The 27,827-nt window shown below is 32.8% G+C and overlaps 1 protein-coding gene and 1 pseudogene across 6 annotated transcripts in view; one reads left to right on the forward strand and one right to left on the reverse strand.

Annotated features, from left to right (window-relative positions):
- The first annotated feature begins 199 nt into the window (after positions 1 to 199).
- LOC143242831 (serine/threonine-protein kinase ATR-like) overlaps positions 200 to 27,827 on the forward strand; it is a 97,831-nt gene continuing 70,203 nt past the window's right edge. For 2 of the 6 annotated variants that reach the window (XM_076486392.1, XM_076486388.1), the window contains exons 1-6: positions 200 to 268; positions 7,574 to 7,665; positions 18,779 to 18,918; positions 19,710 to 19,852; positions 22,828 to 22,955; positions 27,084 to 27,259. In XM_076486392.1, coding sequence (XP_076342507.1) covers positions 27,093 to 27,259 — 167 coding nt within the window. In that variant the 5' untranslated portion in view covers positions 200 to 268; positions 7,574 to 7,665; positions 18,779 to 18,918; ... (1 more) ...; positions 22,828 to 22,955; positions 27,084 to 27,092. Of the gene's footprint in view, positions 269 to 2,967; positions 3,034 to 7,573; positions 7,666 to 18,778; positions 18,919 to 19,709; positions 19,853 to 22,827; positions 22,956 to 27,083; positions 27,260 to 27,827 lie in introns of all 6 variants that reach the window. The other 4 variants (XM_076486389.1, XM_076486390.1, XM_076486391.1 and 1 more) reach the window with 4 other exon arrangements.
- On the reverse strand, positions 1,294 to 2,056 carry LOC143242257 (protein GVQW3-like; annotated as a pseudogene).

Below are 27,827 nucleotides of genomic sequence, written 5' to 3' on the forward strand. Positions count from 1 at the left end.
TTAAGGCATTATAAACAAGGGAGAAAATACAAAAGATTAATAATTGGTGCAGCTATGTGTATTTTAATAGTCAATATAGTTTCAGTTAAAAGGTAATAAATGAAGTTCATTCTAAGAATGTGTATATTTTGCCTGCTAATTGTTCCATGTTACCTGTACCTTAGTACAGTTTTGTAACTCCATTTTTTATTTATCAAATTTTTAGCAGATTTCTTCTGATAACTGGGGAGTTGCAGTTGGAAAAATTCTTCTTTCTGTTAAAGAAAAGGTATGAGAAACTTTTAATAACTAATATATAGTCATTTATATAACAAGTTTAATATGTAGTAACTTATGGATGACACTTTTTTGCCAAGTGCCCTTGTTTCTTAATTAGTAATTGTAAAAATTACTAATTAAGAAAGTAAATTTTAAAGTTAGCTTATTTACAACAAACAAACATACTTATCTCAAATAATAGGAACGTTTATGTTGATCTTTCCAGTGGTGGATTAAAGGTTGTATGTGCTTAGTGGCTAATAATCTTTGAGGGTCCTACAATGGGCCTCCATTAAGACCATAAGCCCTAGGGCTGAGCCCCTTCTAGCCCCAACCTAAATGACCCATTGGATCTTTCAATTTAAATTATATTGTAGACTTTAAGAAAATGTTTATTGTGTTGCACTCTTGGTTTCACTCAGTGTCAAGCCTCTAACATATTTGTACCACACACTGCAAAAGTAATTGTTGAGCATTTTAGTCATCCTAAGTGGTGCTCAGCAATAACATATGGTAAATGTACATTTTTATTCTTTAAGTTATGTTACATTTTGAAATTTGAATGACAGTATGATTACTTTCTAACATTTAATGTAGAATATCCTGTTTGTGAAATAAAATTTGGCATCAACATTATCCATGTCTGTTCTTCTGTAATTTCAAAAGTAAATGTTGAGTTTTGTTTCTTTGTGCAACTTTTCAAACTGGAGACAGGCAAATGATTGAACAGAGACCACTATTTGCAATATATGATGTATGGTCAAAAGTTCTAAGACTTCACTTTTATTGCACAGAACAATGTACATACATCAGTATTATATTATATCCCGTTCAAAGTAATCCCTCCAGCTAATACACACTTGTCCTGATGTTCCTGCCATTTTCGAAAGCCTTCAACTTTTGTGTGACTAAGTTCTGCTTTCACACAATTGTGGATGGTTGGAATGTCATCAAATCACCTTCCTTTCAACTTAATTTTGATTTTGGGAACAGAACAAAATCACATGTGGCAAGATTGGGAGATTACAGGGGTGTGGTATCACAGGAATGTTTCTTTCTGCCAAACGTTCTTGAACAGATACAGCACTATGTGAAGGTGCATTGTCGTGACAGAGAAACCAATAATCATTTTCCACAGCTCGCAGCAGTTTCTTCTAATTTCTTCCCTCAAGCAAATTAGGACCTTTTTATAAAATGCTTGGTTAACTGTCTGGCCATTAGGCACGCATTCATGATGAACAATACCTTGAACATCAAAAAACACGATCAACATTGTCTTTACATTTGATCAAGACTGTCATGTTTTTTTGGAAGTGGTGATGATGGAGATTTCCACTGGGGTGACTGAAATTTCGTTTCAGGGTCATAACTGTGTACCCATGACTCAATCACCAGTAATAATGATGTTGATGAAATTTGGATCAATTTCTAGCCTTCTTTTCAGATCCTCACACACTTGTTGATGGTGAAACTTTTGGTCATCCATCAACAGCCTTGGAAAAAATTTTGCAGACACTTGACACATGCAGAGTTTTTCAGCTAAAATCACATGACATAATGCAAAGGAAATGTTCAGTTTGTCAGCAATTTCATGAATAGTTAATCTTTGATGACTTTGACTATTTTCTTTCATCTTAGCAACCATTTCATCAGTGGATGATGTTGGTGATTGCCCAGAATGGGCGACATCTTGGAAGTGTTTTATCCACTGATAAACAACAGTTTTACTTAAGCAATCATAATTAAAAGCAGTTCTTAACATTTCAATGATTTCTGTTCCTACTGTACCATTTTTCATAAAAAATTTGATGCAAACATGTTGCTTTTATTTTCTGTCCATTTATATTTCAACAGAAGCAAGAGATGCTTCTGTCTTTGAACACGGGTATAAGGTCTGGATAAGTGGTTTATCCGTGAGGTAGATCACTATTTGTACTTTGTACACACCTCAGTAAAGCTTACTGCCTCTGTACTGGCACCTGTAACAGAAGAAATCTTTTTTGATCAGAACTCATATATAAGATATATCAAGTTGTTTATGAGTTATGTTTGGAATATTATTGTGTGAGTAAACATTCAAATAATAAATAATATATATTAAAACAAGAACACTTGAGTTCATGTCCTTTTTAAGTCACACAGTTTGAAAAATTATGAGTTCTCTTACATAGTAAAAGTTGAGCTAAGATTGTCCATTTCATTGATTCCATAAACTGTAGTGGAAAACTATTTTGTAATTTTAAAACAAATCGTCTTTTTTTTGCTATTACTTATTAGTCAAGAAAATATAATATCAACAAAAGTATCATATTTTGTAATTGTTATTGTATGTATGTATATATATTATCTACACTGTATGAATATTCAAACTAAATCTACATCATGGGAAAAGAAAATGGCTCCCTTTAAAGAACTATGTACATCTACTTATTGTAGTTGTTGTATATAGTTGAAATCTAGTCATTTATTTGAAAGGGATGAAAATAAGTATGTGTATCTGTATCATAGTAATAGTTCTTAGTTTAAATTTAGCTATTTATTTGAAACAGATTAAAATAAGTATGTGCATTTGTTTATCCTAGTTATGGCTTTTATTTTAAATCTAGCTATTTATTTGGAACAGGTGACATAGAGATTTGCATCTGTTTACCTTGTTTGTTGTCAGGGTGTTTTAGTTTATTGTATATATATGGGCTGGATTCTTTGTAGTTGGTGTCTGGGACTTGGCAACAAATTTCAATAACAAACAAACAGCATACAGTTCTCTTGTTTCAGGTAATAATGTATTAAAACAATTAAAATGTATAAACAAATGTTTTTTTCATTATTTGCTAGCACAGTTGTATCTAGAGCATTAAATACTTGTCTTCTTTTCATCAAAATCCACATAGCTTGGTCCAGTTACTTTAGAATCCAATTCACAAAACAAATTAATTCTTGTCTTCTATGTTGTTACAATATAGTTTGTGATAATTTCAAGTTAGAAATCACCAATATATGCTTTTTATGGCTAAACTCACAATCACACAGGCTAGATCTATCTGTTCAATCAAACTAACCCAAACTACATTTTTGACACACATTTATAACCTCACAGAGGTCTTAAACATTCTTCACATTATGAGTTATTGTGATAAAATAATATTCAATCAAAACAATGAGAAAAATTTAGAAGTTTCTAATAAAATAATGCAATAGTACAGCAAGTATAAATCACAGTCTGTGATTCATACACAGAAAAGTAATTATAAACTACTGCTACTAAAAATAACTAAATTGAACACTCTCTCTTATACTACTTAAGTAATAACACTTACATTAAACTTAAACACTTGTGTGGATATAACAATAAGCTTCTCTTTAAGAAACGTGTTTACAATTATTTTTTGTACTATATACAAAGACTGTTTCCAGTTCATCCAAAAAATCTACTCATACAGTCTTGCACCAACATTTGCAGTCCTCTTGTTGGATTCAGTGTGGGACCAGAAGTTCTTGGGGTACAATACCTAACTCATGATTATTGCACAGTCAGTTTTATACTTCTGGATCTTTGCAAGTGGTTGATGATTCATTTGGATGATGAACTCCTTCCATACAGACTGTTGAAGAAGTTCCAAATGTCAGTATGGTGGCCAAACACTTCTTGAGTCACAGATCTCACTGCTCAGTGTCTTTCTGAACAGATCCCTGAGTTTCTTCAGATGGTTACATCATACACAATGTTGGTGGTTTTTTTTGCAACATTTTTCTCATCAAGAAGTTGAATGCTGCTGCTGAATTGATTAATCCAGATGGCATCTTTCTTGAATTGGTACCATTCATCAGGTGTCAAAAAGGCTCTTTAAACTTTGCCAATACACTTTTCTGAGATTGACCTTAGTGACGAACTTGGGCCCATTTATTTTCACTGCAATAGCATCTGGGTTGCCCATAGGTTTGGAGCCAAATTCTGTCATAAAGTTTATTTTCTGGAAATCTGTACAGATGGTTGTGAGACATTCATGGTCTTCATGATTACCACCAGTGAACAGTAAACTTAATTCAAAGGCCCAGTTATTCCAGCTTCTAACATTACTTTAACTTTTAGCTTAATCAGGCTTTTATTATGTAGAACATTTGGTAGGGCTTCACTTTGACTGAGTTCTTGGTCATAGTCACAGTCTGTCTGGCTTTATCTGTCTGTGGAGACAGATGCACACTGCTACTTCTTTCTTCAATTTGTCATTAATTTCTTCATTGATGTTGACACTTTTGTACATGTCATCTACACCCAGTGGTCTCAGATTTTCATATTTTTTTGTGTGTGTGAAAATTACTAACCTTCAGATGAGTTTGTTGTGTCTTTAAGGAACAGAAACCTTCTTACTGAAATGTTAATCCTTCGACTTCTTAGGTGTTAGTTGTCCAATCAAGTCCATGGCAACTGTGTTGGATAGCACTCCTATAAGAGACATTTCATCTCATGGCTCTATGGCTACATTCATTCTAGGTAGAGTCCCTTTATTTTGTATGCCATCTTCTTTATTCCTTGGTGTCATTTCACAAGTTACTTGTTGGCCAACTTCTTCATTACTTGAGTCTAGTGCTTTGTTGGTACAATGATCTGTTTAACTTCTGGTAGAAGTGCTTTGATAGATCTGATACAGCACTTCCTTCTGATTCTCTGTTCTGTATATCCTTTTTTTCCTCATTTTTGTGCTCAATTGTCTCTTAGACATTGTTTCAAAGTTTCATCATTGAAGGGTCTTTCTTCTGTGCTTCCTTCAATTCCCATAGACATACATACACAATGTCACTTTTTGAGATTTTCAGAGGGTTGATGTTTTGCTTGCTTTTATTTTTTTGAATTCTTGTGGTGACTGCAGATACTTCATCAGCCTCCTTTCTGTCTGGTTTTTTCAAATTTCTGTTGTCAGGTATATTGCTGATTACCATGTCATAAATGGGTGCTTTCTTATGTGTTGTCTCAAGGTCTCCCACATAGTATGGAGTTCCCCTTTATTGTTACTATAGGAAACTTTCTCACTGTCCCATCAGTCAGCACACATATATGTACTTTTGCCACTATCTGGTCATTTGATACTAGAGTAATTCTCACTTCTGCTCCCAGTGTTTCATTTCACTGTCATGTTTTTGTTGCCAAACATAGTGTTCACCTACTGATAAGTTGTGATTGATCCGTTTGTTAATTTGAACTGACTGTCATTCAAGTACTGTTTAATCATGAATTATTTTATGTGATTTCTGGCAACAGTGACAATCATTCTTCTCTAGTATCTTACTAGCACCATCTTTGTAGGTAACTCTAACTGCTTGATTTGAGATTCTTGTTGGTTGCAAACCTGCAATCATATCACAATATGTCTCATTTTCTAACAAGTGTAGTATCTCCCATTTGTCTGATGACTTCTTGTCACCTGTGGTGGCATCCTGCTTGTAATCCCTCTTCTTGGCTTTGAATGGTTATGATTGGATTTGCCTGTTATGTTCTCCCCATGGGCTTCCACATACTATTTTGCCAGCTTGATCATCTTTATCATGTCATTTGGTGCTCTTTCTGGTACAAAAAATGACATGTAAGTGGAGTACATGATAATGAATTATTCATCTGTTAGTAGGTTTACCAGTCCTTCAAAACTATCTTCACACTTGGCCATGTAAATTCACCTTGTGAAATATTGCTGTAGACATGCCACAAACTGAAATATAGTTTCTCTAGTGTCAACTTTGCCTTTTCTAAATTCTAACAAAAACCATCCTATGTAATTTCATTGCATTTCAGCAAGGCAATTTTTAACATATTCTAGTCCATGGCATCTTCTGATATTACACCTACATACACTTGTAGTCCTTTTACTGTGAAAAGGAAACTAAGCAAAAATGTCAAATTGTTTTTGTCCCAGTTTTGACCTTGAGGGGTGAATCCTTCACTTCTCATTAGATCATTCATGTTGTCTTTCTATTCATCAAGTTTTGTCAGCCCATTGTTAATGATCCTTCAATTTGCTTGTTAAACTTAGTGACTTCAAGTTGTACTGTTATATTCTCTTTGTTTTTTAGTCTCTCCTCTCTCTCAGTTTCCAGTTTTTTCATTTCTTTTTCAGCCTTTCTTTTTCTTCTCTTTTTTGTTATTTGTTTCTCTCTTTATGTCTTGTTGTTGTGTAACAAACTCTCATATATCACCATCTTTAAGGCTAAGTTATTTGCCCTTCACCATCCACTTATCAAAGCCAGTTAAAATGGTGTATATGTGGCCTCTACAATATTTATTCTATTGCTTCAGCTGTGAATTTATAGGCCTATGCTTTACAGTAAGTGTCTGACTTGTTGGCATTTCAACAGTGAAGAAACAGCATAGAGTTCACTTTTTTTAAATAACAGTAAATTAAAACAAGTCAAACATATATTCAAATGTTCATTACACTGTTGGCTATTACAGTTGTATCCAAATCTTTAAATTGTTGTCTCCTTTTCTTAAAGCTCACACAATCTTGTTCATATATATTTTTACTTTGTTGTTACAATACAGTCTGTGATAATTTCACTTCAGAAATAACCAGAATACACTCTTTATGGCTAAACTCCCACTCAGACTGTCTAGATATATCTAAGTGACCAACTCAAAGTGCATTTTGGATGCATATTTGTTGTCTGAAAGAGGCCTCAGTTGCTTTACACAATGGTTTTCATGGGATATTATGATGCAATAATTTGTGATAGTGTGAAAATTGTTGGAAGGTTCTACTGACATGATTCAGCAATATACAACAAGTGCCAATTCACAACAATTTAATCAAAGTATGATACATGCACAGCTACGTAACAAACCTGTGGTAAACCATCTCCACAAAAAAATAAGTGAATTTAACACCAAAGATGTATTCAAACTGTTTAAATCTACCTGTTCATTGAGAGCATATGAAAATAAGTTCATACCATGAATGTGATGTTATGTAGAAGATCTTGTAACATAAATTTTCAATTAATTTTGATTTTGCCATTGGTTATAATCATACACAACATTATAGCAAAGTTCTTGAGAAAAACTTAGTTTCCTTCCTGAGTTTTAAAGTATAATCATAGTATAAATAAACTTTTGTATCTCCATAAGAAAATAAATGCTTTAATTAACAAAGATGTATTTCCAACATTCAAGTGCAATATATATTTTTTTATATGTTAGTAATGTAAATGTATTTGGAAGAAGTGAAGAGGCATGTCACTTAAAGATTATTCATGTCTCTAGGAAATATTCAAAATACTTTTGGATTGATGTGGTAAATTTTGTTCCACCCTTGACTATCTCACATAGTGTAAAATTGTAAGAACTCAGCAGATGGGACCTTTATCAGCAGCCTCCATGGAAAATGGTGCATACCAGCGTGGATACAGTCACGTTCTCAGGTAATTATATTAAATCTCCATTTATATAAAAGTATAAATCACCATACATGTTATCATGTTCTTCAGTAATTTTTTATATCTACTTACAAGGGAATAGTTAATACCAGTGTGGATTCCACCATGATCTCAAGTGATTGCAATTAATTTTATTTCTATTTACAAGATAAATTGTATGTACCAGGGTAGATATAATGTTCTCACGTAACTGTTTTTATCACATTATAAGAAAAGTGATGCATTTCATGCTTACAGAATTAAGAAATAAGAGTTTAAATGAAAGTAACTAACAAAGGATTAACAATCATATTGACAAAAGTCTTAAAGTAATGGGGACAAAATAAACTGAAGAAGCAAAAATATAAAAGTTCTGAGGTTACATGGAGAATGGTACATATCATTGTGGATATCTTTGAAGTAATTGTTTTAATGTCTAATTACATGGAGAATGGTACATATCATTGTGGATATCTTTGAAGTAATTGTTTTAATGTCTAATTACATGGAGAATGGTACATACTGTGGATATCTTGAAGTAATTGTTTTAATGTCTAATTACATGGAGAATGGTACATATCATTGTGGATATCTTTGAAGTAATTGTTTTAATGTCTAATTACATGGAGAATGGTACATATCATTGTGGATATATTTGAAGTAATTGTTTTAATGTCTAATTACATGGAGAATGGTACATATCATTGTGGATATCTTTGAAGTAATTGTTTTAATGTCTAATTACATGGAGAATGGTACATATCATTGTGGATATCTTTGAAGTTATTGTTTTAATGTCTAATTACATGGAGAATGGTACATATTGTGGATATCTTTGAAGTAATTGTTTTAATGTCTAATTACATGGAGAATGGTACATATCATTGTGGATATCTTTGAAGTAATTAATTTTAATGTCTAATTACATGGAGAATGGTACATATTGTGGATATCTTGAAGTAATTGTTTTAATGTCTAATTACATGGAGAATGGTACATATCATTGTGGATATCTTTGAAGTAATTGTTTTAATGTCTAATTACATGGAGAATGGTACATATCATTGTGGATATCTTTGAAGTAATTGTTTTAATGTCTAATTACATGGAGAATGGTACATATCATTGTGGATATCTTTGAAGTAATTGTTTTAATGTCTAATTACATGGAGAATGGTACATATCATTGTGGATATCTTTGAAGTAATTGTTTTAATGTCTAATTACATGGAGAATGGTACATATCATTGTGGATATCTTTGAAGTAATTGTTTTAATGTCTAATTACATGGAGAATGGTAGATATCACTGTGGATATTTTTGAAGTAATTGTTTTAATGTCTAATTACATGGAGAATGGTACATATCATTGTGGATATCTTTTAAGTAATTGTTTTAATGTCTAATTACATGGAGAATGGTACATATTATTGTGGATATAATCTTTGAAGTAATTGTTTTATATGTCTAATTACATTGTGGATATCTTTGAGAATGGAGAATGGTACATATCATTGTGGATATCTTTGAAGTAATTGTTTTAATGTCTAATTACATGGAGAATGGTACATATCATTGTGGATATCTTTGAAGTAATTGTTTTAATGTCTAATTACATGGAGAATGGTACATATCATTGTGGATATCTTTGAAGTAATTGTTTTAATGTCTAATTACATGGAGAATGGTACATATCATTGTGGATATCTTTGAAGTAATTGTTTTAATGTCTAATTACATGGAGAATGGTACATATTGTGGATATTTTGAAGTAATTGTTTTAATGTCTAATTACATGGAGAATGGTAGATATCACTGTGGATATTTTTGAAGTAATTGTTTTAATGTCTAATTACATGGAGAATGGTACATATTGTGGATATCTTGAAGTAATCATTTTAGTGATTAATTACATGGAGAATGGTACATATTATTGTGGATTGTGGATATCTTTGAAGTAATTGTTTTAATGTCTAATTACATGGAGAATGGTATGTGGATATCTTTGAAGTAATCAATTACATGGAGAATGGTACATATCATTGTGGATATCTTTGAAGTAATTGTTTTAATGTCTAATTACATGGAGAATGGTACATATTATTGTGGATATAATCAATTGTGGATATCTTTGAATATCTAATTGTTTTAATGTCTAATTACATGGAGAATGGTACATATCATTGTGGATATCTTTGAAGTAATTGTTTTAATGTCTAATTACATGGAGAATGGTGGATATAATTACATGGAGAATGGTACATATCATTTGTTTTAATGTCTAATTACATGGATGGTATGTGGATATCTTTGAAGTAATTGTTTTAATGTCTAATTACATGGAGAATGGTACATATCATTGTGGATATCTTTGAAGTAATTGTTTTAATGTCTAATTACACATGGAGAATGGTAATTACATATTGTGGATATCTTTGAAGTAATTGTTTTAATGTCTAATTACATGGAGAATGGTACATATCATTGTGGATATCTTTGAAGTAATTGTTTTAATGTCTAATTACATGGAGTGGATATGAAGTATTGTTTTAATGTCTAATTACATGGAGAATGGTACATATCATTGTGGATATCTTTGAAGTAATTGTTTTAATGTCTAATTACATGGAGAATGGTACATATCATATTTTGAAGTTTTGATTGTTTTAATGTCTAATTACATGGAGAATGGTACATATCATTGTGGATATTTTGAAGTAATTGTTTTAATGTCTAATTACATGGAGAATGGTACATATCATTGTGGATATCTTTGAAGTAATTGTTTTAATGTCTAATTACATGGAGAATGGTACATATCATTGTGGATATCTTTGAAGTAATTGTTTTAATGTCTAATTACATGGAGAATGGTACATATCATTGTGGATATCTTTGAAGTAATTGTTTTAATGTCTAATTACATGGAGAATGGTACATATCATTGTGGATATCTTTGAAGTAATTGTTTTAATGTCTAATTACATGGAGAATGGTACATATCATTGTGGATATCTTTGAAGTAATTGTTTTAATGTCTAATTACATGGAGAATGGTACATACATGGAGAATGTCTAATTACATGGACATATAATTGTGGAATACATATCATTGTGGATATCTTTGAAGTAATTGTTTTAATGTCTAATTACATGGAGAATGGTACATATTGTGGATATCTTTGAAGTAATTGTTTTAATGTCTAATTACATGGAGAATGGTACATATCATATGTGGATATCTTTGAAGTAATTGTTTTAATGTCTAATTACATGGAGAATGGTACATATCATTGTGTGGATATCTTTGAAGTAATTGTTTTAATGTCTAATTACATGGAGAATGGTACATATCATTGTGGATATCTTTGAAGTATTGTTTTAATGTCTAATTACATGGAGAATGGTACATATCATGTGTGGATATTTTTACATGAAGTAATTGTTTTAATGTCTAATTACATGGAGAATGGTACATATTGTGGATATCTTGAAGTAATTGTTTTAATGTCTAATTAATGGAGAATACATGGAGAATGGTAATTGTTTTAATGTCTAATTACATTGTGGTGGATATCTTTAATTGAAGTAATTGTTTTAATGTCTAATTACATGGAGAATGGTACATATCATTGTGGATATCTTTGAAGTAATTGTTTTAATGTCTAATTACATGGAGAATGGTACATATCATTGTGGATATCTTTGAAGTAATTGTTTTAATGTCTAATTACATGGAGAATGGTACATATCATTGTGGATATCTTTGAAGTAATTGTTTTAATGTCTAATTACATGGAGAATGGTACATATCATTGTGGATATCTTTGAAGTAATTGTTTTAATGTCTAATTACATGGAGAATGGTACATATCATTGTGGATATCTTTGAAGTAATTGTTTTAATGTCTAATTACATGGAGAATGGTACATATTATTGTGGATTGTGGATATCTTTGAAGTAATCGTTTTAGTGTCTAATTACATGGAGAATTGGTACATATCATTGTGGATATCTTTGAAGTAATTGTTTTAATGTCTAATTACATGGAGAATGGTACATATCATTGTGGATATCTTTGAAGTAATTGTTTTAATGTCTAATTACATGGAGAATGGTACATATCATTGTGGATATCTTTGAAGTAATTGTTTTAATGTCTAATTACATGGAGAATGGTACATATCATTGTGGATATTACATTTGAAGTATATTTTGTTGTTTTAATGTCTAATTACATGGAGAATGGTACATATCATTGTGGATATCTTTGAAGTAATTGTTTTAATGTCTAATTACATGGAGAATGGTACATATCATTGTGGATATCTTTGAAGTAATTGTTAATTACATGGAGAATGGTACATATCATTGTGGATATCTTTGAAGTAATTGTTTTAATGTCTAATTACATGGAGAATGGTACATATCTTTGAAGTAATTGTTTTAATGTGTTTATATATCTTTGTAATTGTTTTAATGTCTACATGGAGAATGGTACATATCATTGTGGATATCTTTGAAGTAATTGTTTTAATGTCTAATTACATGGAGAATGGTACATATCATAATGTTTTAATGATATCTTTGTTTTAATGTGATATCTTTGAAGTAATTGTTTTAATGTCTAATTACATGGAGAATGGTACATATCATTGTGGATATCTTTGAAGTAATTGTTTTAATGTCTAATTACATGGAGAATGGTACATATCATTGTGGATATCTTTGAAGTAATTGTTTTAATGTCTAATTACATGGAGAATGGTACATATCATTGTGGATATCTTTGAAGTAATTGTTTTAATGTCTAATTACATGGAGAATGGTACATATCATTGTGGATATCTTTGAAGTAATTGTTTTAATGTCTAATTACATGGAGAATGGTACATATCATTGTGGATATCTTTGAAGTAATTGTTTTAATGTCTAATTACATGGAGAATGGTACATATCATTGTGGATATCTTTGAAGTAATTGTTTTAATGTCTAATTACATGGAGAATGGTACATATTGTGGATATCTTTGAAGTAATTGTTTTAATGTCTAATTACATGGAGAATGGTACATATCATTGTGGATATCTTTGAAGTAATTGTTTTAATGTCTAATTACATGGAGAATGGTACATATCATTGTGGATATCTTGAAGTAATTGTTTTCATGTGTAGTTACATGATGAATAATATTTACCATTGTGGATTTCTTCAGGTAGTTGTTCCCCTCATTCTGGATTCCTGTGATTGTTGAGGGGACCTCCCAGGGGAGGTTCTGTTCTTTTAGTTTACCTCTTTTGGGATCTAAAGATCCACCAACATGTGTGTTGTGCATGGTGACCCATGAAGAGGAGGAGAAGATCCTGATGGTTGAGGGGTCCAACCCTAACATACCACTGTGGCCTTGAATTCCTGTAGATGGGCAGCCTTGGGGTGGCTCCCCTTGGGTCAGTTGGCTGGTTCACTTGGCCTAGGGTTAACCAAGTACCAGTGTTGGATGTTCTCAGCAGGTGTTGTGGACATTGTACCTGATGCTGGTGTTTGGGTATAGTGCTCATGAAACCCTGGTGTTGCTGCAGTGTTCTTGTTTGGCATTGTAATGCATCCACTCATAGGGCTTTATGGTGGGTGGGGACAGTGGACACCGAAAAATTCATTTTTTATTATGGACCATCCAAATAAAAAAGTTAACCAAAATAGTGAAAACAGTTTATGAGTAAACAATCACATCTTGAAGATTCTGAACAGCAATCTTTAACATTTGTAACTTCTGTACCTTATTTTATTATACTACATTTTCTTTCAGACAAACCTTTAGGGCAAATGTCTCCCTTTTCATTCAGAAGGGACCAGAAGGTCTCACTGGCTCTCCAAAGTTGGTCAGAAGGATTCGCTCTTGTGACATATTGGTAGAAATATCCACATCTCGAGCACAGTGAATTCCTCTTACATTCCAAGGCAATATACCTATTGAGGTTATGCCTCATTCAACTCTGAATTCGTAACAAGAAGTTATTGTTGATAGGGATTTGAAGAACATCCTGAGTCAGAGATTCCCACTGGTTTCTCCCACCACAAGGAGTTTCTTCAGTAAGGTGTATCTCCACTCCCAAAGATGGAATTTTGATGCCGATCAATGTCCTCATTTTAACATTTACATCACAGCATCCACCTGCTACCAACAAGGCAGGTTATTTTAACTGCAAGGTACGGCCATACATTCCAAACCCTCTCGGATAGTTCCAGTGTCAGCCATTTGATCACTCGGAGACGTCATGTCTTGGTTCCTTGACATGTGCTCGTTGCAGTGGCAAGGATTATGGTGTCTATGAGTATGAAACAGACCCTTGTTGCATCACTTGCAATGGCTCTCACCCATCTTACTTTTATTCTTGCCCTAAATGGTTGGAAGGAATAAAAGGTGGTACAGTGTTTAAAGACGATTCAAAACATTACTTGCCCTGAGGCTTGAAAATTGCTATCTACCACTTTATGTTGGACTTATGCTGATGCACTTCATTCCACTACTACAGTGGGAGTGCAGACAGATCTCTCTGTACCTCCAAAAGAATCATTCTCAAAACAAACAGAAAGTCTTCTGACATCCATGGTTAAAAAAGTTAATGAATCAATGTCAACACCCATCTTTGTCTCTGACATTAATTTCAGCAAACCCCAATATCTGCTTCCTTTGGTTTTGGTTACACTTTCTTCTCCTTTCCCAAGGTGCAAAATGATCATTTGTTTGCACCCTAAGTCACTGGAATCCTCTTCTAACAACAAAGACTTGCCCAATCAACCCAGGGTAGGATCCATTGAGGTTGGTAAACCTCCCTCGAATAAAGACAATAAAGAAATAAAACATGGTCTGCACCCAATTTGCCTACACATAAATAAAAGTAGCCACCTTGATACAATGGAACTGTTGAAGTTTACATTCTAATCTGGGTGACATCAAAACACTTATTTCTTCCTACCATCCTGTATGTCTTTCCTTGCAGGAAATCTTTCTGAAACTTGCTGATACAATCACCTTTCAGCAGTTTTCTTTGTACAGAAATGACAGGCTGTGTGATGGACAAGTGCATGGAGGGGTAGCACTGTTGGTTGATCAGCATGTGCTTACCCTGTCTTTGTTACTCAACACACCCTTGGAGGCTGTAGCCATTTGTGTTTCTTTATGTCGTACCATCACTGTTTGTTCTCTCTACCTGTTGCTTAGAGAGACCTATGATCAATCAGACCTTGATGCTCTCATTAAACAGTTGCCATCTCCATTTTTAATGCTGGGGGGCTTTAATGGAAATCGTCCCCTCTGAGGAAGTGCTGATATTGATGGGAGGGTCACTGTAGAGTGTATGCTCTCTGATCACAACTTTTCTCTCTTCAATAGTGGTTCTTATACTTATTTTCATGCATCTAGTCAGTTCTTTACTGCTTTTGATCTCTCCATTTACTCCCCTTCACTATTCTCCCACTTTTCGTGGAGGGTTGACAATAACCCATGCAGCAGTGATAATTTTTCTACAATTTTGAGAGAGACTGGCTGTGGTCAATGCCACCCAACCCATGTGCACCAATGGAAAAAGGATCAAGCAAACTTGCTCTCTTCTACTGTTCTTACAGAACTTGATCCTGCCATCATCTGTATGCCATCAATAGACGACTGTGTGACAGCAATAACTGACTGTATTGTACAGAAAGCTGCTCAAAGTATTCCTAAAGCCTTGACATGTTTTTCACAATATCATCATCTGTGGTGGAATCTTGCCTGCCACATGGCACAGAAGACTCAAAAATGGACGTGGGATACTTTTCAAAGGTATCCCACATTCTCGAATCGCATCGCTTCCAACAGGCCCGTGCACATGCTTGGTGGGTAATATGTCAAAGCCAGAAGGACTCTTGGATTAAGTTCACAACCAACATATCTTTTATCACCAGTTGGGCAGAGTAATCACTTCTTTCCTTTGAGCTGATTGTCTCTGTGACTATAATCGTCCCCTTACACTGGCTCTTCATCAGTCTGTCAGTACATTCGGTTGGATCTGATGATGTGCACAATGAAATGCTGTGCTATCTCTCTCCTGCTTCTCTTGCTGTTTTTCTGATTGTTTTCAACCAGATCTGGCAGGAGAATGTTTTCCTGATGCCTGGCACTGAGCTATATTCCTATCTTTCTCTAAGCCTGGGAAGGATCCGAAGATTCCTTCAAACTACCATCCAATTGCTTTGATGAAATGTCTCTGTAAGACCTTAGAGAGGATGGTTAAAGCTCGTCTTGTTTGGTTCCTTGAAGAAAATAACCTCCTCTCGCCCACCTAGTGTGTGTCCTAATGACAGTGCTCCACCATGGACCACTTGATTCGACCTGAAACATTAATCAGAGAAGCTTTTCTCAAATGACAAAATCTTGTATCAATATTCTTTGATATTGAGAAGGCTTGTGACACAACATGGAGGTATGGCATTTCGCGAGACCTCCATATATATGGGTTACTTGGCCATTTACCCATGTTTATTAAAAAATTTTTAATGGACAGGTGATTCCAAGTTCATGTGGGTTCAACACATTCCCGTTTTTATCTACAGGAACTTGGAGTTCTTCAGGGCTGTATTTTGAGTGACACATTTTTCAGTATAAAGATTAATGCCATCACTGAACTACTCCCTCTTACTGTTGCATACAGTCTCTATGTCAATGACTTTCACATTTCATGTCAATCATCAAACATGCAGTATATTGAGCGACAGCTACAAACTGCCCTCAATTGTTTTCTGAAGTGGATCACTGCAAACAGTTTTAATTCTCTCTCTCTAAAACTGTTTGTATGCACTTTTGCCACCAATGGGGTATTCACCCTGATCCTGAACTCAATATTGGTGAAGTTGTGCTAACTGTGGTCCCTGAAACAAAGTTCTTTGGGCTTATCTTTGACTGTAAGCTGAGCTTCATAACACACATCAAGCAGCTACAGGTCAAATGTACAAGAGCACTGAACATCCTCCATGTCCACTCTTTCACATCTTGGGAAGTGGATCAATGTTCTTTGCTAAAGATATATCAGGCTATTACTTGATCAAAACTAGAGTATGGATCACTGGTCTATGGCTCTGCCAGCACCTTGGCCTTCAAGATCATCATCAGGGACTTCAGCTCTGCACCAGGGCTTTCAGCACTTCCCCTGTTCATAGCTTATACGTAGAATCTCATGAACCTTCTTTGCAACTGTCTTTACTGTATGCTTCAAAACTTCAGTCCTTACCATAACATTCCACCTGGGATTATGTTTTCCTTCCTCAGTGGGCCATGCTTTTGCAAAATAGACAATCAGCCATTGCTCCTTTTGGCCTTTGTATCCAAGTACAGTTGGATGAATTGGGTCTATCCTTGGATAACATTTGCTGTATCCACTGGTCAGCTCATCCTACCATGGCTTATTACAGTCCCAAGATGTAACCTTTCTTTAAGTCATCTGAGAAAAGCAGACACTCCTGATTGGAAATACTGTATGTTATTTGCAGAACATCTTTCAAACCACCCTTCCATTCCTATTTATACAGATGGTTCAAAATCAGGTGACTCTGTGGGCTCAGCCATGGTTTGGTGGTTGTGCACAAAATCCTCTCTACAGTTTCTGTGTTCACTGCTGAACTGTATGTCATTTCTCTTGTCCTGTATCACACAGAAGCTAAGCAGTACTCAAATTGTACTATTTATACTGACTCGCTTAGTTCTCAACTGATCCTTGAATTGTTTTATCTTAGTTCTTACTGATATTCAAAATCGACTGGCCCATTTCTCTTTAACATCTACTTCTGTTCAGTGTTTCTAGATACTGGGCCACATTGGTATTTGCAGGAACGAGCTTGGTGACACTGCAGATAAATCTGTCTGCTCTGGCTCTATCACTGCTGTTTCTGTTCCATACGTGGACTATGGTCCTGTATTCAAGGCTCAGCTTCATGCCAGTTAGCAGTCGACTTGGAGTGAGCAACGTGAAAACAAGCTTTTCTAAATAAAACGTGCTATTGGACTTTGGCTATCTTGCTTTCTTAAGGACCAGAAATGGAAAGAGGAAATTGTCCTAACTAGACTACACATTGGTCACAGTTTTTAATTCATCGTTTTCTTTTATCTGGGACTGATGCACCAATGTATTGTCTGTTACATTAAGCCACATTTTACTGTTTTGGTGTCATTACGACTTAATTATGGCACCATTTTAAACATGTTTTGTCCCAAGGTTTATTTGTTAGATATTGTTATTGGCGATGGTGACATTGTCCACCTTTGAAATGTTTTTAGTTGTTTAAAGTCTATTAATCTTTTTAATGCTATTTAAGTTTGTTTTTGTTGTTTTTTACTTTATATATTAGACATTTTTTGATGTGATTCACTTTTAAGAATCAAAGTACATCTAGTTCGATCTAAAATTAGAAAATGGCCATAACATCCAATAACTTGAAACCAGGAATGGAAAGGCCAACTTCAGGTGACTAATGCTACTTTTTAACTACCTGTTGGTCATTCTGGCAAGTTATGATAATTATAATTATGCTATAAAAAGTCCTTCACAACTTGTATTACTGTAGTTTTCTTCTTACTGCTGTAGACTAGATGTAAAAGTTGGATTTAATGCTATTTGTGTTTTAATTCAAAATGTAACTTTGTTTTGTTTTATTTTAATTTCCTTTAATGAATTTTAATAATTTTACTTTACTTTTAACTTTTAACCAGATGTTTGGTGCACATAGCCTGGTTGCTAGAACACCAAATCAACCAGCCATCCATGTAATTGTTTCCATGTCTAGTTGCATGGAAATGTTACATTATATTTGGGGTATCATCATATCATCAGATATTATTCTTTTATCTTAGTAACAGTGAATTAGAAGTATGTTTTTTATTATGCTGCTTTCAGCTGTGTTTTCTTTTCATGCTAAAAAATGTTTAAATGGTTTAGAAAGATATTTAACATGATTCTCTATCTCAGTTGTGTTTTTCTTTTGTTTTTACTTTTTTATATATATATATACTAGTTTTTCTGTATTCGTCAGACACTGAAATGTAGTTTGTTAAGATTTTAGGGAGTATGTGTTTGTTTTTCTTCCAGACTACACATGTTGACAGATATGGAGAAAGCAGTCTAAGTTTTTACAGGTCTCTGCCCTTCATTTCAAGGAAGCTACTCCTCAGTCAGTAGATTGAACTCCACTCTTAGAAGAGTGGAGAGGAAGAAGAAAATTGGTTCAAGTATGTGTTTCAGGTTTTACTTTTATTGCAAATAGAATATATAAAACTGCAGTCTCAAAAGCTAGGAATGATTTTTTTATCTAATGATATTGATAATTTAACTTATAGTTTGTATACATTACTGATTATTTCTTTAAAGCTTTAAAGATACCAAATGAGATGTGAAGAGAAAAATAGAAAGCACTTATCATTCTTGTTTTAAAAAAAAAGTGTCTCATTATATATCGGGAGCAGCTACTCTAATGATAAGAACTTCAACATTTATATCTTTGATATTGTACATTTTTTAGGTACGAGAACACATTTCTGAGTTTAAAAACATAAATTGTTTAAAGCAGATTATACAATATAAATAATAAAGAATCATTTAATGATCATATACACAAACGTTTTAAAATAATTAGTATACTAATAATCAAAGTCTACATTAAAACAAAGATTAAAATTTTATTAATCTAACCTTGAACAGGCACTTATAGTTCTGTTTGTCTCTCTAGAAATAATTAAAAGTAATATAGAAATGAAATTTACTGAAATACCATGACCCAAACTTAAAGATATACCATTTTAATTATAACAACTGTTTCATTGGTTTTCATATAATATTTGTCTATTTTTACTTAATTCTTTATTTTAAAGGCTAAAATTTAGATGAATTATATTTTATGATTATAAATGTTTGTTAATTGTATTTAACTTCCCTTTAAACAGTACTTAGTAGAGGAGATCTTGAATTAGAAATAATATTTTGTATTCATGAGTGTTTTTTTTTTTACTTCTTTGTTTTACAGTCCTCACTTCATTATCAGGAACCTCTTCTTAATCTGTACCGGGTTCTCCTTACAATAGCCAAGAACCACATTCCTGAGCAGACCAAAAAGATTGATTACGAAATCGTAACTTGCTGGTTACAAAGTGCAAAACTTGCCAGAAAGTAGGTTTTATTACACTGCAAATAAATTCTTGTAATCACCTCATCTGTACTGTTCCTTTAACTTTTCAGTCAATTATTAATCTGATCTATTCTTTCATTAATATCATATAGTAACATACATTTCTCTGAAATGTGTATGGAGTATTTCAGAGGCATCAGACCTGGAGGTGTTGTAACATCCCCACTTTTACATATTTTACATGCATAGCAACTGTAAATTATTATATCAATTTTCTGGTGAGGACATGCCCTAAATCTTTACAGACTTAGCTGACTTTGACAGCAGGGGGAAACACTTTTAGCAGCTTCTTATACTTTAAATTCCTCGTTGTACATTTTATGCGTGTCTAGTCAAGCACTCCACCTATTTCTCTCCTTCCTGCACCACTAATACTGAAGATATCACATTGAAAAGTTCCTAAACCTGTCAGTGCATGCATGTAGAAGTTATTACTCATTTCTAATTCTTTGTAAGACATTATTGAGCTTTTATGTACATTCTCACAGAGAGAATATTATATAATGTGTTTATGGGGTATCATTTTCTTCTAACACTTTGTTCACATTAACAGAATCATTAATGTTTATTAAAATATTTTAATTTATAATCACAGTAAAGTTATATATTAGTCTCACAATTTATACAAGTAGCACACCTTGGTTGTAAGCTTCTGATGAAAATTTAAACTAAATGCAGTTTTAAAAAAAACAAATTCGTAATCCAGTTTACTGAGTTAAGTTGGGGGAGTATTTCTCATCAAAATCTGACTTTTTGATTCTGTTGTTAGTGTCACATAGTAAAATGTTAAAGAAATAATTTATGATCCATGATGGTGAGAAAACCTGCTACATAGAGTTTTTCTCTGCCCATACCAGCCGTTTTTACATATATATTTTAATTATGCATTGTCACTTTAGCCTAAAATTATGTCAAGTTAAAAGACATGTATTATTTGTAACCCAGTTATAAGTTTTCAAAGAAAACTTCATATTTAAAATGATTCTATCTTCATAGGTAAGGTCCATAAGTTTTATACAGGAATGATCAAACAAAAGAGGACATTACAAACCAAATCATACTGTTTCAAAAATAATTTTGTTTACCATCTGGCATTGCTTTTATTTCTCTTTTTGTCAACAGTATGATAATGGAGATTTAAATGTGTGCCATTACTCAGAATATTGTAAGAACCATTGAACTTTGTCTAGAATAGATTATTTTTGAAGTAGCTTAATTTTTAGGGATTAGCTTGATACCAGAGTAGCAAAATGTCCAAAATCGTGAGGGTACAGACCTCAAACTTTACAGAAATATGGAGGCCTACTGATGGATGTAATGAAACTAAAGCTTGTTTCAGTTGATCTGATAGATATTTGATTATGTTCTTCTATCTCAGATTTTCTGTACATAAGTAAATAAATACAACATACATGTTTCAGGGGACTGTAAGTCTGGCATAAGAGGTGATGAGGATAACATTTTGTGTGTGTGGATTGACATGGTTCTTGTGCAGAACTGGGTTTGAATATGAAAATGATATTGTATTGATAATTTGACAATTACCCCACTAGCAGTTTTCTGAACTTTAAGGTGGAATTATTCTGTGGCATGGTGGGCTTTTATAATAGATTACTTTTACCAGTTACTGTGTATCTCTTATATTTCTGAATTCTAGTGTTTTTAGTCTTGATGTTTCTACAGCATATTGGAATCCACAGAAGATGCTGTATATGATCTCTCTCTGTTAGGTGATTTGATGCAAATTAATTACAGTTGTTTTTGGCTTCTAAATGCTTTTCTGACTTAATATTGTGTACATATCCTGTATATGTGTTTTTAGAGAAATCTCTGACATATAGTTTTCTTCTTAGAGTAATGCTAAAATAATAGGACTTGAACCCCATATAACAAAAGGTAATACGAATAAATGTATACATCTGGTTACTACTGATATCATACATAATCTACCTAGGATATCAATCAATCTAAACTTGTATACCCCTATTGAAAATATTCAAACACAGAGAATGAGTCAATGATTTTGTTGGAGTGCTGCAGCTCATGTTGCCAAATAGTTGTGCTCTGTCTAACGATTGTACATCTTGACAATATTCTGACAGCACAGTCTCCATTACAGAAGGCTCTTTCATGCAACTGTCATGTAGAAATTACATCTGAAACTTGATAATTAGGCTTTTCAGCTCGTAATCTACAGATTACAGGATTGAACCTCATTACTGAACATGTTTGCCCTCTCAGCTGTGGGAACATTATATATTGTGACAGTCTGTCCCACTATTCAGTCTGACAAAGGTTAGTGGTGGATGGTATTGGCTAATTGCTTTCTATATAATTCATCACTCAAAATTAGAGAAGGCTAGTGCAGATGGCTCTTGTGTAGCTTTGCATAAACATTCAACAACGAGTCTCAGGACACCATGCTTTCTATAATTGATTTAATTTATGGGGACATTAGTTTCTCAGTGCTTGTTTTGGAAGTTTGTTAGCACAGGAATCTGTAAGTGCTGTATCTAGGTTTGTTTTTTTTATGATAATAAATGCTCTTTGTTTTAACTAGTATATTTTTATAGCCACTTCAAGTTCTTGACATGCTTGAAGCTTTCATGTGTTCATCAACTAATCTTGTGCATATTAATAGCTTGTATTCAAGTTCACTGCTAAAGTCCAGAACTGGTACTAGATTTGAATCATTAGAATAAATATTATATTTGATAGTAATTCATCTGATAACTGTAGAATTAGTACCATACACTAAGTGAAGAATTTATTTAAGAATGAGTTGTAATTAAATTATCTCATTAGATTTAACTGTTATTAAAAACTAAGAAGTATCTGTGTAATAATTAATTGCATAATTATATTAATTATGTAATAATTAATTGCACTATTATATTGCATACATTATGATTAGAACCCATTAACTGTACAATGAATCATGTCCATTAATTTTCAGAATAGTATTTTCAACCTGTGTTTTTTAGAAGTGGTCATCAACAGAGGGCTTATAGTTGTCTGCTAGAAGCTTCAGTATTAAACATACCTGAGACATTTGTGGAAAAGTCTAAGTGGCACTGGAATAAAGTAAATATAAATCTCAGTGGTAATATTTTTTGTAATTATTAAAGCAGATACTGTTCTTAGTTTGTAAAACTTTTGATGAAATTATTTAAAGTACCTCTTTTAATATTTTGAAATGCCAAAATTGTGAAATTGGAAGCTCCAGGATTTTGCTGTGATTTAAAATTTTGAACTATTATGTTATAATGTAGTAAATTTGAAAATTATTAATTTATAAATGTCACTTTTTTTAAACTTTGAAACTGTTAAATTATGAACATTGTATGTTCTAAATGTATACATTTGGAAGTACAAGATTCTGGAACTTAAAAGCATTAAGAATTTAACCTTGAAGTGAAAAATTTTTATATTTGAGGCAGTAAAAAATGTTTTCTCATCAAACACCATAACATTTGGTATTTCTAAACTGTAATATTTACTTTGAATCTGAGTTTTTGTGAAGATTATAATGATGAATTTGTAATTAACAAAAATGTTACAGCAGTCTATTTATTTTGGCACTTTACTGGCAAATTTTAGTGTTTAGTTATAACAGTTTTCTGTCAACTTGCATTTTTTGAACTAATAGTAAATAAATAAATTTTATTTATGCATATGATTGTTATCTCAAATTAGAACCACATCAGTGCAGTATTAGTATCTTATACCTCTTAAAAAAGAAACAATTAGTTCAAATGTGAGTTGCATTACATCAAAAATAAAATTTCCAAAATATATTTATATCTTCTTACCTTACAGTTATTATTCAGCTGCTATGTTTTTTTTCCTTTGTCCATCTAAGTATAGGTCTGATTTTTTTCTCCCTTGCTCCAGTGTTTTATTTCACCTTTAAATCTATCTCATTACACTTTTCACCTACATCAATGTGACCTCTGTTTTAAAACTGTATATAAGCATTTCTTAACAGGTGCATGTAGTACAGTTGTTGAATATATTTTATGCATTTTTTCAGGTTATATATTTGACTTTCGTGAAGTAAAAAAAAAATTGTTTGGTATGTACGTTTACAGCTTGAATTCATGAATTAATGTATCCAGCATGGAAACAAATTAGGCCTCTCCTATCTCACCTCTGATATATAACATTGCTCCCAAATTGGGAAAGGAGTCGCTCTTAGTTGAGGCTGTCCATGACCTTATCTGTAGTAAGGTGGAAACATAGGTTTGATGTGGTGGTCTCCAGGGGACTGTGATGCTGAACTTTTAGGTGATCCTGGACATTCTGGAGATAATTTAGATTTGCTTTTTCTTGTGCCTTCCTTTCATCTGTTTGCTTCTAATGAGGCTAATTTTGATCACCTTTACCAACTTCTTTTCTTTACTTAGTTCATTCAGTGTGTCATGTTTTTTGTCATTACTTGGTGGGTTTTCCTTGGGGGTGGAAAGGTCTGAAGGTGAGTACTTAGTCCTCCCTCCATTCCCTGATACTGAGGCTCATATAAGAGATGTTTATTGCTCAGTTTTGTAAAGGGACAGCTATGTCTTGTCTGCCATGTTTGTCAGAACAGCATGTTTAACTCATTATCATGAGGTAGATACACGTTTAGACTCTCAGAGAATAGATCAGCTCCTGAAAATGTGAAGTTCCATAAAGAAGTTTATGCTTAATCTGAATATATCACAGTTTTGTAGGATTTGTTTGACCTTAACTAACACTGTAATATTTACTGTATGGACACTTTTTTTTCTCCTCATTTCAGTTGTCGACTTCAACACTTTCCTGAATTTCGTGGCTGGTATTTCATTGAAACATATTAGAGGGCATTTGTCTACTTACTGACAACCTCCATGTGTTATATGAGTCCTTTTCTCAAACTCTTGATTTTGCAGGCATTCCAGACCCTTCATATTCAAGGGCTTATGTCACCCATCTGCATTCGTCTTAGTTGTTGGTTGCTTGACTTTCCTCAGCTCTTACAGGAGGTCTAGTTCCAATGTTGTCCTGACCCTAACAACAACCCCTTGTTTCATCATTACTTACAATATTTTATGCCCTTATCTACAGGGTTCCATGTTCAATTGATTGGAGTATTGCCAGCAGTGTAAATGACTACTGTATTCCTTTGTGTCCTGTGGGGACTCATCTACATTAATTTTTGTACATGTAGAAAACCTTTACCACAGATCCATGGGTACTACAGGCCCTTGCATCAGAATTGATCATTCATTTCTCATATCCACTACCATTTTTCATCATCTTATAGTATTTCATTTCCTGCAAGTCCTCAAATGTTTTACCTTCATTCCATCCATGGTTATCAGAGATGTGTTGGTCATTGGAGTGATTGAGAGAGTTGTTTCAGTTCTTACTAAGGTTTATTTCTGTATATTTGTTGTGCCCATATTGTCATCAGTCTTTTCATTTAAATCAATTCCTAAATCTTCCACAGTTCACGGTGGAGTCATTCCTCATTCTATATTGGTGTTTTTTTGTTGGGAATGTTGTTGACCATGTTTAATGTTGCTAATGCCTATCTACACATTTCCATGGTGAAGTCATCCTGCTACTATCTATGTTTTGTGCACAAGGGTTTGGTGCTGCAGGTCATCTCTCTGCCCTTTAAACTCACACTGGTTCCATATGTTTACAGTTTATAGTTCATGTTATTTTCTTTACCCTATCTCAAAATGGAATCAGTCAATATTAGCTATCTCGTAAGCACCAGAAAAAAACAACCAAAAAAGCACCCATCTTTTCTTTCCAGAATGACTTCAAATTGTAACATAAACCTACATTCTTTTATCCCAAGAAGTTTTAAGCTCATAGCAGAATAAATCTACTTATAATTAAACCATTATCCCACCATTATAAGATGTTAATCACCTGGGAAACATGCAGCTCACGTTACATTAATAAATTAAATTTACTCGTGAGTTGCTTGCTCATGAAAAAATATTATTATTACTTATTTTGCCTAAACTAAACTAAAAGGATCCTTTTAGTGTAGTTTAGTTCAGACAAATTAAGTAATATTTTTTTCATGAGCAAGCAACTCACAAGTAATGTAATTCATTAATGTAACGTGAGCTGCATTTTTCCCAGGTGATTAACATCTCATTATGGTGGGTTAGTGGTTTAGTTATAAGTAGGTTTATTCTGCTATGAGCTTAAAACTACTTGGGATAAAAGAATGTAGGTTTATCTTACAATTTAAGTCATTCTAGAAAGAAAAGATGGGTACTTTTTGGTTGTTTTTTCTGGTGCTTACAAGGTATCTAAAATTGACTGATTTCATTTTGAGATAGGGTAAAGAAAATAACATGAACTATAAACTTTTACTGGAACAAAAATTGTTTGAAATGTATTACTTAGGAGATTATAGGGACTACACAAAGGAAATTTGAGATTCTTGAGGTGACAAAAGTATTTTTTTTTTTATTTTAATATGAAAATTACTTTGCCTGTGGACTATTCAAAGTAAATGCTCAATAAATTCGTGAAAAATCTCCATTGTATTTTTTTTTAATTCTTCACTAAAGATATGATTTTTGTATGTGAATGACTTGGAATGTTAACTGAAAGTATGCCAAATTTTGTGAGGACAGATACACTGTATTGAAAATTAGAAGTATTAAATATAAAAAGAGTAGAAATGAGTGCAAAGAGGTCTTGTGGTCAGTCAAGTCAACCAAGCCCATGTTGAGAGAGTTAACAATGGTATTTCTTTTTTGGGTATTTTAACAAAAGCAAAAATACATAATAAGTGCTTCATTTTTAACTTTTCTAATGGTAAGTTATGATTTAAGAAAGCTGAAGTTTTCCATTCTCATTTCAAAATATCTAATATTTTTGTTAAATATATACTGCCTTTGTTACACTGTTAAATCCTCCAGAGTTTTAATAGTTTATTCAACTGTAAAATTTGAAGCTTCAGTCTGATCAAATAATGTAAAATATTATTCCATCACCCTAAACTATTGGTATCTTCTCCTTCCATCTGGGTTATTAGTGTGTAGATATAAAATCATAATGTAGATTGGGTGTTTTGAATAAATTCAAATCTGAATACTGTGGTAGTTCCATCTCTGTATAAATTTTGCTTAGGACCACATGAATAATATAGAGCATATGAAATAATTTAAGATAACTAAGTTCATTTATTGTAATACCACTTTTTGTTATCTTTATTAGGCAACATTAATGCTTGCCAAATATAGTGAAGAATCGGCCGTCTTGGAGAGTAATGCCCTTATTCTAATGTACCGAGATGTGGTTGCCATTCAGCCTGAATGGGAAGAAGGTCACTTCCATTTAGCCAAGTATTATGACCGAGTTATGACTACATTAGAGAAATCAGAAAAGAAAAGGTGTGTGTGCCTAGGTTGTTTATTTCACAAAATATTTTATTGCTAAATTTCTTACACAGTATAAGTATATGTTTTTTCACACTCAGAATTTTTTCTTCATCGAACAAATTCATCATTATATCATATACATCTATGCTGAATGACTTTGCTTGACAATTTCAGGGTTATGTTGCATTTTACAAACACTGTTGAATTAACATCTTCTGATAAATTTTACTATTTTTTCCTTTAAATCTAATTTGTCTTTATATTTTTTATGTTTAACATTTTCTATACAAGCACCCTTTTCTGCACTTTGCAACCCTTTTACAGAATATCATGATAGTAGTATGAACATCTTCAAATAAAGATGGTCACAAATAAAGTTAATAAATCAAATGTTAAAAACATGTAATATTATGTCAGTTTGAGTTCTTAATTTTATACAGTATGAAAATTGTGATGTCTACTCCCTAAGTCTCCTCTCTAATTAATTTACTATCCCTTCAAGGAATATGGAACTGATGTAAATTACTTATTATAATATTGTTACTACTCAGGCAAAGCATAATTTTTGTAGTGATTAACC

Source organism: Tachypleus tridentatus, unplaced genomic scaffold, assembly GCF_004210375.1.
Source record: "Tachypleus tridentatus isolate NWPU-2018 unplaced genomic scaffold, ASM421037v1 Hic_cluster_2, whole genome shotgun sequence".
NCBI classification, from domain to species: Eukaryota; Metazoa; Arthropoda; class Merostomata; order Xiphosura; family Limulidae; genus Tachypleus; species Tachypleus tridentatus.